Genomic DNA, 12,500 nt, shown 5'->3' with positions numbered 1-12,500 from the left:
GAGGTTCGCGTTTTCGAATGGTTTTCGCGTATTCGTGTGGACGGGCAAATAAGATTCAAAAACGCTACGCGTGGACTCAGGTTTATTAGTAGACAGAGGCGAAAATCTACGTTTTCGAAAATATCCAGATACGTGTGGAAAGGGCTTTAAAAAATTTGCAACTAGCGACTGAAATAAGTAATTGCAACAGCATGTGATTGGCCAGTGACAATAACGACAGTGGCAACTCTGTTACAGAAGTGTTACAATCACTACATTTAGATCCTTTGAAATGTCGGCGTAAATATTCTATTCGAACTACTTGTTAACCGTATTGACGTCAACATCAGTAAAACGCTTGATCGGCCAGCTGTGTCGGAGAAACAGGAACTTTATTCTACACAACAGACGCCGGCGGAAACGGAGGAAGGGGGCAGAAATGTCTACGCCGGGAAAAGCCAAACCCAGGAAAACTCTGGAACTAGGGCAAGGAGAATGAAGATTTTTGAAAATCATTTTTTCGACCATTTTGATAACGTAGACCAAACTGATCAAGACTTATCAAATTCAAAGCTCTTGTTTGTAAAATTGTTGCTCTCGTTTATATTGTACCACTCAATATTTCGACGACGACCGGATATTGATGGCGATCAAGGTCACGAGATGGCTTACCGCTGAATTTTTTTTGAACTAAAGCAACCTCCCTCAGATTTTTAGCACTTCTTTCCGTACCACATTCTTTCTCTTTAAAGGCTGAGTACCATGAGCAAAAGTGCGCACTACTAATTTCCAAAAGTCTTATTATCTGAGGGATGAGGCAAAGGGGACAAGACTGGTGCAGTGTTGAGGTGAGAGCACTCGTCATCAACGAAGTTGTCCTGAGTTTGATTTCTAGACTCAGCACCAACCATTACGTGGATTCATTTCGTTGGTTGTTCTGTTCGCCTTCCATCAAAGTCTAAAATTTGATTTGACATGCTTCATTTTACTTAGATTTGGACTGGAGTATTCCCACTTAGTTACGCAATTGCGTTGCACTGCTGAAATTGGTGATGGTAATCGAAACGCTAATGACTATGTCAACGATAACGCTGACGCTAAAGATAACGCTAATGATAACTAACCCTCACGATAACGCTTATTCTAACGCTAATGATAACGCCAACGCTAACGATAATAACATTTGATACATGATAAGCTGTCAGCTTCTTTCAACAGAACTTGAAAATCTCTTCACTGATCCCAGAAAGAGATATCAGGTTATTTACATACCAGCAAGATAAACCATCACAGAAGCCTGACTAATCCCATAGTTGCAAAAATATTCTCCTTCTCCTCCACTCAGACTTTGGAGCTCAAAGCTCGACCACAGTAAAGTATCCTTTCTATTATTTGGTAAGAATAGAGCATTGTTTCTCAGCCATTCAAAACTTGTGTTGTTTTTCAAACTTTCAGCAGAAACTGTGCAATTAAACAAGACAGATTGGTTTTTGTATCTGATGATCTGGTTTGCTGCAGGACTGATTATTTCGACAGCTGTCTTGCTGCTATGCGGCATCAGAACTTTAAGAAAAAAAACCACAAATTTATTAATATTGTATAATATGTTAGCCCATACTGAGTGACAGTGATCACAATAGAAAGAAAAATCCAGTTTGGACAAAAGACTCTTCCCCCGTCAATGTTATTGCAATAAATCAGCCATTGTATAAAAATATTGCAACTTGGAATTCATGAGCACTTCTGAAAGCTTAAGAGCTAGAGTTACTTACGAGAAAAGTGCCAATGCATGAGAAATGTTCGTGTCGGCGTGAGAGCTTGAGATGCATCGAAATGCGTGAGAGTCACGCTCAATATGTAAGAGTCTTGAGAGCTCTGTCAGTTCCACTCTGAACTCTGCCATTGTCTTGCTCTCATTATGCTAACGACAATGACTTGCAAAATTTGTCAACTTTTCTTGGTATGCTTGCAATTCTGCAGTTTTCCATATGGCTTTTCCACGGTTTTGGTTTCTCTTATTTAAAGGGCAAAGGGTAAAGCTGCTTTGTCATTAATATTTATAACAATGTTTGACCAAACGGTTAGTTTGTTTCACTTTCAAAAACGCTATCTTTTCAGGCTATCAATTAAGTGTGTTTACCAGTATTGGCTTGAGATCAAATGAATGTACCAATGCAGCATAATTAATTTGAATTCGAAATTCCTTCAACCTGTAGATTTATTCAAACAACATGCCGGAGAGATCAGACGTGGAGAAACTGGAAAAACAATACAAATCGAAACACGCGATCCTTCGCATTAATACTTTAGGGTTATTTACTCGAAAATAAACCTAAAACAAATAATAAGTGAAAATGTTTGTTCGTGATCTGTCCAAACACCTACGGATATAGCTAACTCTGTGCTTGCTTTTATCGTCAACAAGAAAGGACAGGTTATGGGCCAGCTTTTTTCATAGCCTTTTAATCTTCTTTCAGAACTTCCTAATGAGTTGCAAAATTTGTCAACTGAGGCTAAGTCTAATTCGATACGGGTATGAGCTAAAATCAAGAGGATATGTTATATTTGAGGTTGTGCGCGGATCATAAAATGACCTAAAATGTTTGCTCTCTGGCTTACCGTTCACCGTCACGCGAAGCTACTTCGCTACCCAACCAAGCTCGTGTAACACAACTATTTTCATCTCTTCTACTTTACTGAAATTCTTACCTGCACAAAGAACAACTGCAAGGAAACGTCTCTTAAAAATCTCTAGACCCATCAACTCTTCCATTCTTGTCTAAACCGTGCATAGACGTACTAGTGTGAGAAGTGTATAAAGGAGCACATTCGCTTTTGCGTGCAGGTCATGTGCCGAACCCTCCCTCGAAAATAGTATCCTTTTAGGGAGGCGTTGAAGTTGTGACGTTAGGAAGATGCCAAGAAGCAAAAACGTCCTACCGGCTGAAAAGTATTGACGACAACATCCGTAAAGCGCTTGATCGGCCAGCTGTGTTGGAAAAACAGGAACTTACTACACAAAAGACGCCGGAAATGGAGGAAGGGGCCAGAAATATCTACGGAAAGCCAACGCAGGAAAACTTGAGATGGATTCATCTAATCCTTTGTGCTAACTATACTTTCAAATGGTTCCACGATTTGGCCGGAGTCTGTGAGCTAGGGCAAGGGGATTTTTTGAAATCATTTTGTCGACCATTGCGACAACGGAGACCAAACTCATCAAGACTCATCAAATTCAAAGCTCTTGTTTGTAAAATTGTTGCTCTCGTTTATTTCTCGTTTGTACCACTCAATATTCTGACCGTTCAATCCAATATCGTACCTACACAGAAACCAATATTCTCAAGGTGCTAAGTGCTTCCCTTGACATTTGCATTTGTGCATTGCGGAATAACAAGGAAAAATGAGGGTCTCCTTTAATTTTCTCTTGGGTGTAAATAAAGAATACTTCAAGTAAAATGAAAACAACTAGTGTTGACCCACAAGTTGCTAACTTAACGATCGCGAGTAGAACAAGACCAGTGGCCCGTTTCTCGAATAGTCCCGATACCTTTTCGGGCCCAAAAAGCCATTTGTGAAACTGGCAACCGCTTGTTTTGGAAAGCCGATCTTTTGACATGTTTTCAAGGTAACAAAAAGAAAAATTACTGTGAAGTTTGACGACTTAAATCCTCTCCGTTCTTGAAATACAAAGGGAAATGTGACACCCGAAATGGCCCGTAAAGTTTCGGGACCTTCGAGAAACGGACCCAGGTCCGCTGTGAGGAGCTGTTAACAGAAAACAACCTGTTTGGAATAGTCTACTTTTCCCTCGGGGTCTTCGTTCATGGTCTTTGTTTTCCGAGTGTCCAAAACGAAGACCCTGAGGAAATTTACCTGAAATGAATCATCGGCCACTGCAAACAGTGAGAATGTCACTTGTTTGGTATCTTATTTTTATCTTGGCCTCGGATTTTCGTTTTCCTGGTCTTAATTTTCCGCATATTTTTCGCAAATACGTCTTTGTTATGTTCATTTTGTGGTTGAAATATTAATGACGAATTGTTTGAAGGAAGTCAACAAAGACTGGCAATGCAAGAACGAGTAATTAAATGAGCGACGCGGAACTGGCAACTAATAAAGCGAAACGCAAAAAGAACTGCTTGAAACCTTCAACAAACCAGCTAATACAAAAGCAGGCAGGGATGGGCAAAATTGAAGAACATTGAAGAGGATTGCAAATGAGATTTTTGAAAACTGTCCAGCCAAACCGTTTTTCAAAGTTGATCTCTGTTGTTTGTAGATCAAATTCTGTATGCTCGACGGACATTCTTTTTTTTGCCCACGAAGCTTTGATTTGAGTTGTTTAAAAGTAATATCTGGGTTAAAGTTAAGTTTGGTAAAGCGACACAAAATAAAGTGCGCTGCCGTGACAAAACCCCTTTAAGCCAACAAACGGATGCTAAGGTTGAAGATACAAAGAAAGGAATAGACCAGGAGAGGAATCGTGGAATTCTAGGCCTAGATGTTACTGAAGGAGAAGAATTTATAGAGGTAACTTATGGGAGTGACGAGGTTGGACAGGATGAAGGTAGCGACAGGTCGGTAAGATTTACATTTTGTAATGAAAATGAGGTCGAGTTGAAAGTTAATGATAGGAACAATCATTAGATTATTTTTGCATCTTTTGTTTCAAATGCCATTCCGTACTAGCTAAAGCTAAAACGAACCTTCATTTCGAACCAAAACAAGACAATTCACCAGTTATCCCTTGCGTGACTTTGACAGCTAAAAGGCGCGTAGACAAATAAACCGGGCTGGAATCGTTCATATATCACTTCAGCCCTTTCACCGGGCCAGCCTGGTTCGCCTAGCCCTAAGACATTTAGACAGGAAAAAAAATGAAATTCCACACGAAACAGTGGATAAAGTTCTAATGTATGACAAAGCTGAAACCCTGGAACAGGCAAACAACATATTGGAAGCCACGGGTAATTAATGTTGTAGCAACGTGGGAGGAGTAAAGGACAAAAAATACAAGGATTAACGTATCAACTGCATGTATTTAGAGAGTCGTAAAGGGGTAAAATGGGAGCTGGGATTGACCTGATTTTTCTGTGGAAAAACAGGATTTGATCACTGGGATTTGATCACTGGGAACTGGGATTTTGTAATTATTGGGAATGGGAGATTACAATGCAACGCGCCCTACCGTGGGCACCCAACAAACTTTCACATTTGACAATTACGTGTAAATACGTCAACTCAACAACCCATGCAACGATGTTCAACTTACAACTGTGCGAACTTTGCAAGGAGGCGTGACTGTCAATCAAATTCACTCATCCTGATTGGCGGACAATTTGTAAAAAAGCTTTGTTAGGTGGCCACGTTAAGGTGCGTCGCACTGTAAGAGTCCTTGCTGAGAATGGAATTTGCATTATTAGAGGTTATCTATCAGGTATTACCAGAAACCCATAAGGGTTGAAACGTGTAACGCGCGTTCACAGCTTCCGAATATTCAGTGCATTTGTGCGAACTGGTTGGTTGAATGTTTCGGTGCTAAGTACCATATTTGGAAACCCCTAGCTCTTGTTGTTCCAAATATGGTACTTAGCAAATTGAATATTCAGAAGCTTATTTCCCAGCACACAAGGGGCCGTTACACGTTTCAACCCTTATGAGTTTCTGGTATTACTTCTGCTCGAAATTCCAGATATCAAATATTTCATGCGGTCTTCTTACGTTCCTGGCTACTGCCATAAGAGAGTGAGGATCTCCTGATGCTAACAGACTTGTTCAGTTTTGAACCCCGATCAAAGCTTCCTGTCTATAATACGGCTTAAATAGCACGGATTGACTTCCCTAAACCCACTGCAACCGATGTAAAGAAGAAGAAGCTCGGATGAGGTATTGAGCAAAGCGCCATCGGTAAATCTGTCAGGCACAAGAACTGAAATGTCCTTAATTGAACGTACCCTACCGATTTTCAAGACCTTCGGCCTAGCGATTGTTGTGGGTCTAGTGAAGAGGGCGAAGACTCCGAGGAGGCCATGATACTGGTGAGAATATTTATGCTAATGTATTTAGTAATAATGATGATGATGATGACAGTGACTCTGAAGGTGACGAAGAGAAACAAGAGATTTCACCATTCAGAAAGCTTTCATGTGCCAGACGACAGCAGGCCTTTTCCAGCGGACTCTTGCATGCGTAAGCAATCCCATTCAGCTACAAATTATACCTCGCTCTGTCTTTACTGTCTACTTTCTTCAGTAATCTCATGTTTCGTTTTGAGACTTTTCATTAACTGCTTCATACAACATGTCGATGCTGTAAAATTATAGTTTCCTTATCATAACTCCGGTTGGGATTTTAGTAGCAGGGACTGGGATCTATTAAAAAACTTGCCACCGGGTCTGCGATTTTGTCCAAATTTGAACTAGGAAATGGGACTGAAAAAGCAATAGCGTGGACTTTAGGCTGTCCCGGCCGGCGAAAGCTGGTAAACAATCATCGTGTATCTATCTAATTATGAAACGTGAGCTGGTTTCGAAGATGGTTGCAAGATAATTGACTTTGAACTGTAATGTGAAACTTAGAATTAGTTTTCATGACTTTTTAAAGTTGTTAATACTTTTATCTTGAGTGGCCTTCAGAAGTCGGCCTCCACGGAAAAAAAAAAATCTACATCCTAAACTTCACGCATGAATTACCGGAAGTAGTGTTTGTTTTGCGGAATATTCGTTCGGTGTCACCTTGTTTTTCAATGTTTCTTGGCAACCACGAAGTGACAAATTCAAATTTCTCGTCACTTAAACTAAAAGGTTGTTTTCTTTTGGCCATTCAAAGTATTCGGCGCAGTTTATTCCTGTTCAATGTGGTAATGAGATGTGTATCATAACATAAAAAGAAATTTCAATCATGTCAGTATACTGACAACCAATATCACTTGTTTTTTTTTCATCTCCTGCAAAGACACGCTAATCGCGCTTTTCATTTGCCACACGTTTCTTGTATATCATCGTCCTGCTTTGTAACTGCATGCGAGTACTTGAAAAGAAATCGTCCAGTTTGTATCGCTCTTTCGAAAATATAAAACTAGGTTTAGAGTCTTTAAAATATATCGCAAGGGCGTTTATATTAAGCATTTTATATTAATTAAGCTGGGTTCGAGAGCTTAGATTAATTCAGCCGTATATTTTTAACTACTTTAAATCATGTTTAACTCCCAGGTGTGAACGAAGAATTATTCCAGCTCGCACACTAAGTAGCCCTAATGTTGAGATCGGTAGAGAGAAAGGACTCAAAGACGCCAAACTCTACTGGAAATTCAGATGGATCCCTTCTCTGCAATGAAGAACAAAATCAATCAAGCCACAACAGCAGACTGACGGGAATATACAAACAAAGGAAAAATATTCTAATTCATGCAGTGACGACGATTCAGAGGAAGGCGAGGTGAGCTTTTTTAAAGAGGGTGTAGCAAATGCACAGCTTATTCATCAGTTGGCTCGATTTTCTTTGTTTTGTCAGGGGAATATAACTACCCCTCACTTTTGTCAACCGTCGGGAAAAACCCGAAAGAAAAAGAGGAATGGTTGGCCATGGTCATCCTCTACCCGACACTTCTCTCGTTTACGACCCCGTCGTAGATCTTAAAGAAACTATTTGTTGAATTGTCTGTCCCTTTCACTTGTCTGTTTTGCGCTAAGGCCGACGAAAGTGAGCGATTTATCGTCCAAGCAGTTGTTCGAACTGGTCCAATACTTCCAGGAGGGACTGACGGGAACCTAAGAGAGTGCTACCAAATGGAAGTAACAAAATTGGCGTGGATTTTCGGGGAACATTTGATACTCGACAAACAGGTAAACGATGACGAGGACTAAATTAAAGTGGACATGATGTTTTGAGATTAGGATTATGATGATAATAAGAAACTGAAATACAACGATTTAGCTATCGTTTGGGACTTGCGAGTTCGGAAAGCGACTTGAAAATTATCCTGATGTCAACTGATTTTACACTGCCTTCTATGTCTCTATGACAATGGCATTGAACTGAACTACAGATTACTCAAGGAAACGCCTAATTAATGTTTATGTGCCTCGCCGGACGCAGAGTCATTTTTAACCGAAGCGCTATCATCCTTTTACCTGGCCTTATTACCTATTCGTGTAGGTACTTGGATGTCGCATAGTGACTTTGGTGTTGCTTCAGATCTGTTCTGATTGATAATAGTTATAATAAAGGTTTGTTTCAGGTTTCCAAGTTCAAGTTCATTTTATTGACACTTATTCAACTACAATACAATAACAGAAAGAGTAAAAAAGAAAGAAAAACAGAGCTAGCTCTGAACTCTTGAACTTGAACTTCCAAATTACAGAATGGGCTCTTCATCCTAAAGAAACTACATGAATCAGATCAAACATTGGTTTTTGAGGAGAGGGGAACTCAACCTGAGTACCCGGAGAAAAGCCTCTCAGTGCTGAGTAGAAAACCACCAAACCGTTAACTCACATATGACGCGGAGTCTGGGAATCGAGCCCGACACATTGCTGGGAGGCGAATGCTCTCCCCAGTGCTCCAGCCCTGTTTTGGTCCATCGCGGTAAGCGGTAACCCTCTCTGTGAAGGCGTGCCTTGCCTTGATCACCAATAGATTAATAGCTATATTTTTTCCTAGAACAACTTTTATATCTCGACAAAAAAAATGACACCGACGCAAATGCCTTGAGATACAATGAAGGAAATCGCCGTTACTACCTTTGTGCATGCAGAGATGACAAGGCTAATTTCTGCGTGAGTATTCCTTCCTTCGCTTTCATATTTTTCAAAATAGTGAGCAAAATGTGAACTCGACTTCCACGATAGCAAATACGTCCCATAGCAACTAAGATGACGATGACCATGATCTCTACATTTCCTATAAATGTGATGAAGGAAAATACGCCTATTAACATGAAATTAATTTCGGAGTTACGGTATCAATGAGTATAGCATGCACTGTCAAGTACTGTTTAAAAAACGAGCAGCAGTGTTTTATCGGGTTTAAAAACATAAGGCCCAGCCGAGTGTCTTTGACCAGGTAAAACATGGAGGTTGTAAACTGCAAGTTGTAGGTTGCAGGATAGGATTGTAGGTCATTGTTTCACCATAGCTGAAACAACCGAGGTCTTTACTAATGCTAACATGGATAGGCATCAACACTAAGCTTAAGATAACTGATGTTTAAGCCTAAGGTTAGCATTTTTGTAAAGGTTTGGGTTGTTTAAGTTATGCCGGTAAAACAATGAAGTGCTACCCTAACCTGCTGTTTACACCCTACGGATAAAAAGGGTTTTAAGTTTTTTGAACGGCCTCAAAAACACTCCACCAAATGCATGTCTCTCTGGTGTCCGAACACTGAAAGGTTCAAAATGTGAGAGGAAGATTTTAGCATACAAGAAAAACAAGCCGAGCCTAATTACTATTCTTTATATAAAGAATTCTAATGAGGGGTATTATTTTGGGTTTGAAAGTCATACACGTGACGTTTTATCGATGTTTTGATAGGCTGTCAGGCTCATGAATTATCTTGTAAAGATTTTAATGTTACACTCACTATGGCTGAAGATGATGTTTGAAACATCGAAACATGTTCCGAAAATTCAAAAGTGTGGTTGTATTTTTTAAAATATTAATATTTTTTCAACAGAAACTAAGCCTCTTCCCCAGCAAAAGGAAAGGAAAGTATTTGTTCCGCATTAATTGATTCAAAGAAAACGGGTGAATTTCTTCATTGTGGTCTAGATGGCAAAGCGTTCTTTAAGACGGCGAGGGTCGACGAGCAAGGAAGGCCGACAGATAAAGAAACTTGGTTTAGTTTACTGCATCCGGAAAGTTTCCAAATTCAGACATTACGGGAAGAGCGCAGCGTCTACATGGTGGGTGATGTTCTCAAGGAAAAATACAACGGGTCCTTGAAGGGGGTGACATCCGAAAATGATATAGAGGAGATGAACTCCAAAATAATGAAGAAGGCGGAGAAAGAGGTCAGTGAAGGAACTGGTGATGGCCAGATGACGAATTCGGAGAAGGATGCAGAGATGTGGAACTCTGAAGGCAGACGTAATGGGAACACACAGCTGATGTCTAGGGGTTAACACTGAGCAAACGTAAATGATTGAGTGTGCGACTGAGTTGGAATGCTGGGAGCTTGCTGAATAGGACAGAAGTGCTAAGGACGACGAAGATAGCTACGAGAACGCCAGAAATCAAAAGGTTCGATGAGCAAGACAAAAATAGAGAGCTTATAATAAGCACGCGACGTTTTAGAGCGGAAGTTAGCTGCTTTCCTTTTAAACTTATCCTTACACTACCACATTTATACTGCTAAGTATCTTTACTCTATTAGAGACAATTAGTTTAAACAGCTGGGAGAGACCACTGTCCTGGCGTGCGAAATATTCACCTTCGGTGTCCGTCTTTAGCTTGAAAGTTTAATTAAGCTCCCTAATATAATATCTTGTGCAAAACGTCATGAAATTTCGCGTGGTGGTTGGCAAAGACTTGGCATTGTGAACGAACTACAAATAAAACTATGATAATTTACGAGACTACGAAGGGATTTCAAGGCCCACGGGTTACAAGTGTAACAATACTGAGGTCCCGTGCACACGTATCCGAATACTTTGGAATCCGCAACTTTTTCTTTGTGAATTCCCCTTCCGTCCACACATATCCGGCGAGTCCGGCACTGATGCGAACTCGCAACTTTTTGAATCGGCTCTCTTGAATACGCAATGAATTTGGAATCGTGTGGACCTTCTCAAATGACGATGGCGTTACAAACTCAGATCCAGTCTTCACCGCGTAAATAAAGAGTTTAAGCAAAGACGACGGCTACGGCAACGAAAACGGCAGCCCAAAATATAACTTAGCGCTATCGCAAGTATTTCGCGATTATTCCGTCTTGTTCACCTTGTACAATACAGGCGAACTATCCTGTAACTGGATGGATACGAACGGTTTTAAAGTCAAAACAGAAAATGACTGTTTCGTGGTTATATATGCTCACGTTGTCGTCAAAACCTAAAATTTGGTGATTTCACGTTGTTGTTTTGTGGAGTACGGCAGAGAAATGCAAGAAATTTGTGCTGCACGTGCAACACGATTTTTTTTCCTTTTTTAACCAATCATATTCTTGCTTTGTGGCGTTGCCGTAGCCGTAGCCGTCGTCTTTGCTTAAACTCCCTAATTTAACGTGGCCGCTGATCGGAATATCATGGCTTCTCTTGTCACCAACTCGCACGCCTGATGGCGCATGCTCTGTTGACAACTGTAACAAAGGAGTCCTGGATACGACAACGAATCCCGATACGTGTGGACATACGTATGCACGGGACCTTAGTAACCACCTCTTTTAACACATGTCGTCCAACGGTCTGCCTCACACGTGTTTCTGGAAAGGATACACTCAGGTTTCAAAGAGAAGAGTATGTAGTTCCCGGTGTTGTGGTCTGTCCTCTGTAGTGTATCATAGTTGGGAGGGTAAATTCTCGGAACTTGGCTACACGTTGGCTACACTCTAAAACCCGAAGGTAAAGAAAGATATGATACGATAAGATATGATACTCAGAGATTATCTGGTAAATTACGCTCAAAGTTTCAGAGAGTAGCCGTATAAGGAAAATGTTGATTTCGGCATGTTATTTAAGATTCTTTTCAGGTTCAGTTGTGATACATTTTTAAGCTTTTCTTTCATAAGAAGTTTTCTTACAAAAACCTTTTAGGCTGAGATCAACCAAACTTTTAAGAACATTTACTCGGGTTGAGGGTCTATTAAACTCTGGCGGGTTAAGCAACGTTTGAGTGTCGGTCTACGTACGGTTTCGGTCGTATTTTTGTGGCGGTCTACGGTCAAGAAAGTACTGCGTGGTTGCGGGAAATCATAAATTTATCACGTAAGCTAAGCACCTGTCGATTTTGCTCATTTGTTTTTGTTTTTGCTTTTTTTCGAGTGGCGCGGAAAAGCGTGACGCTTTCTTTCGTTTTATCCCCAAATAAAGATTTTTTCAACTTGCATTTGCTAACTTTATTATTGCCTTTTCTGTCCGACTATTTGGGTGATACTAAAACAATTAGACCCTTCGCCCTCAAGGGCCACGGGTCAATAGCCCATTCGTCTTCTCCTAATGGGCTATTGACCCGTTAATTGTTCCCCGGATTCCAACACTGAATCATTTTTAAGTGGGAACGAACTATTCCAATTTGACAGCCCACAGCTGAACTGCATTAGATGATGATGATGAAACCTTTATTTAAGTGTCAAAAAAGAATTCTAGTACTTATAACAGTACTAATTGGGGACACTAAAACAAAGCTAATTATACGAATCAAGACTTAAGAATCTAAAATTCCTAAAAAAAATTGGTATGAACAATTTATATCAATTTAATCATACAAAATTTGAAAAACATTATGAGTATTTATATATCATATTAGGTATTACATAGACGGCAAGAGGCACAGCTACTGTTGCCCAATGCAGAGATATCTCTA

At 40.2% G+C, this 12,500-nt stretch overlaps 2 protein-coding genes and 1 long non-coding RNA gene across 5 annotated transcripts in view; 2 read left to right on the top strand and 1 right to left on the bottom strand.

The window, feature by feature from the left end:
• Nucleotides 1–3,073, bottom strand: part of LOC138045374 (uncharacterized) — a 13,901-nt gene extending 10,828 nt beyond the window's left edge. Inside the window, exons 1-2 of one of the 3 annotated variants that reach the window (XM_068891844.1) lie at nt 2,689–3,073; nt 1,252–1,542 (exon numbers count right to left, since the gene is read on the bottom strand). In XM_068891844.1, the coding sequence (XP_068747945.1) occupies nt 1,252–1,542; nt 2,689–2,752 (355 nt within the window). In that variant the 5' untranslated portion in view covers nt 2,753–3,073. Of the gene's footprint in view, nt 1–1,251; nt 1,543–1,751; nt 1,902–2,688 lie in introns of those variants that run through there. The other 2 variants (XM_068891843.1, XM_068891845.1) reach the window with 2 other exon arrangements.
• Nucleotides 1–12,500, top strand: part of LOC138045404 (uncharacterized) — a 154,780-nt gene that overhangs the window by 94,123 nt on the left and 48,157 nt on the right. The gene's annotated exons all lie outside the window — the stretch shown is intronic.
• Nucleotides 7,018–11,993, top strand: LOC138044432 (uncharacterized). The gene is made up of 4 exons (XR_011131424.1): nt 7,018–7,419; nt 7,674–7,826; nt 8,644–8,759; nt 9,655–11,993. It is a non-coding gene; the product is annotated as an uncharacterized lncRNA (long non-coding RNA).

Source organism: Montipora capricornis, chromosome 4, assembly GCF_036669925.1.
Source record: "Montipora capricornis isolate CH-2021 chromosome 4, ASM3666992v2, whole genome shotgun sequence".
Lineage (NCBI taxonomy): Eukaryota > Metazoa > Cnidaria > Anthozoa > Scleractinia > Acroporidae > Montipora > Montipora capricornis.
The sequence above is the reverse complement of the archived record's forward strand: the minus strand, read 5'-3'. Positions and strand labels throughout refer to the sequence as shown.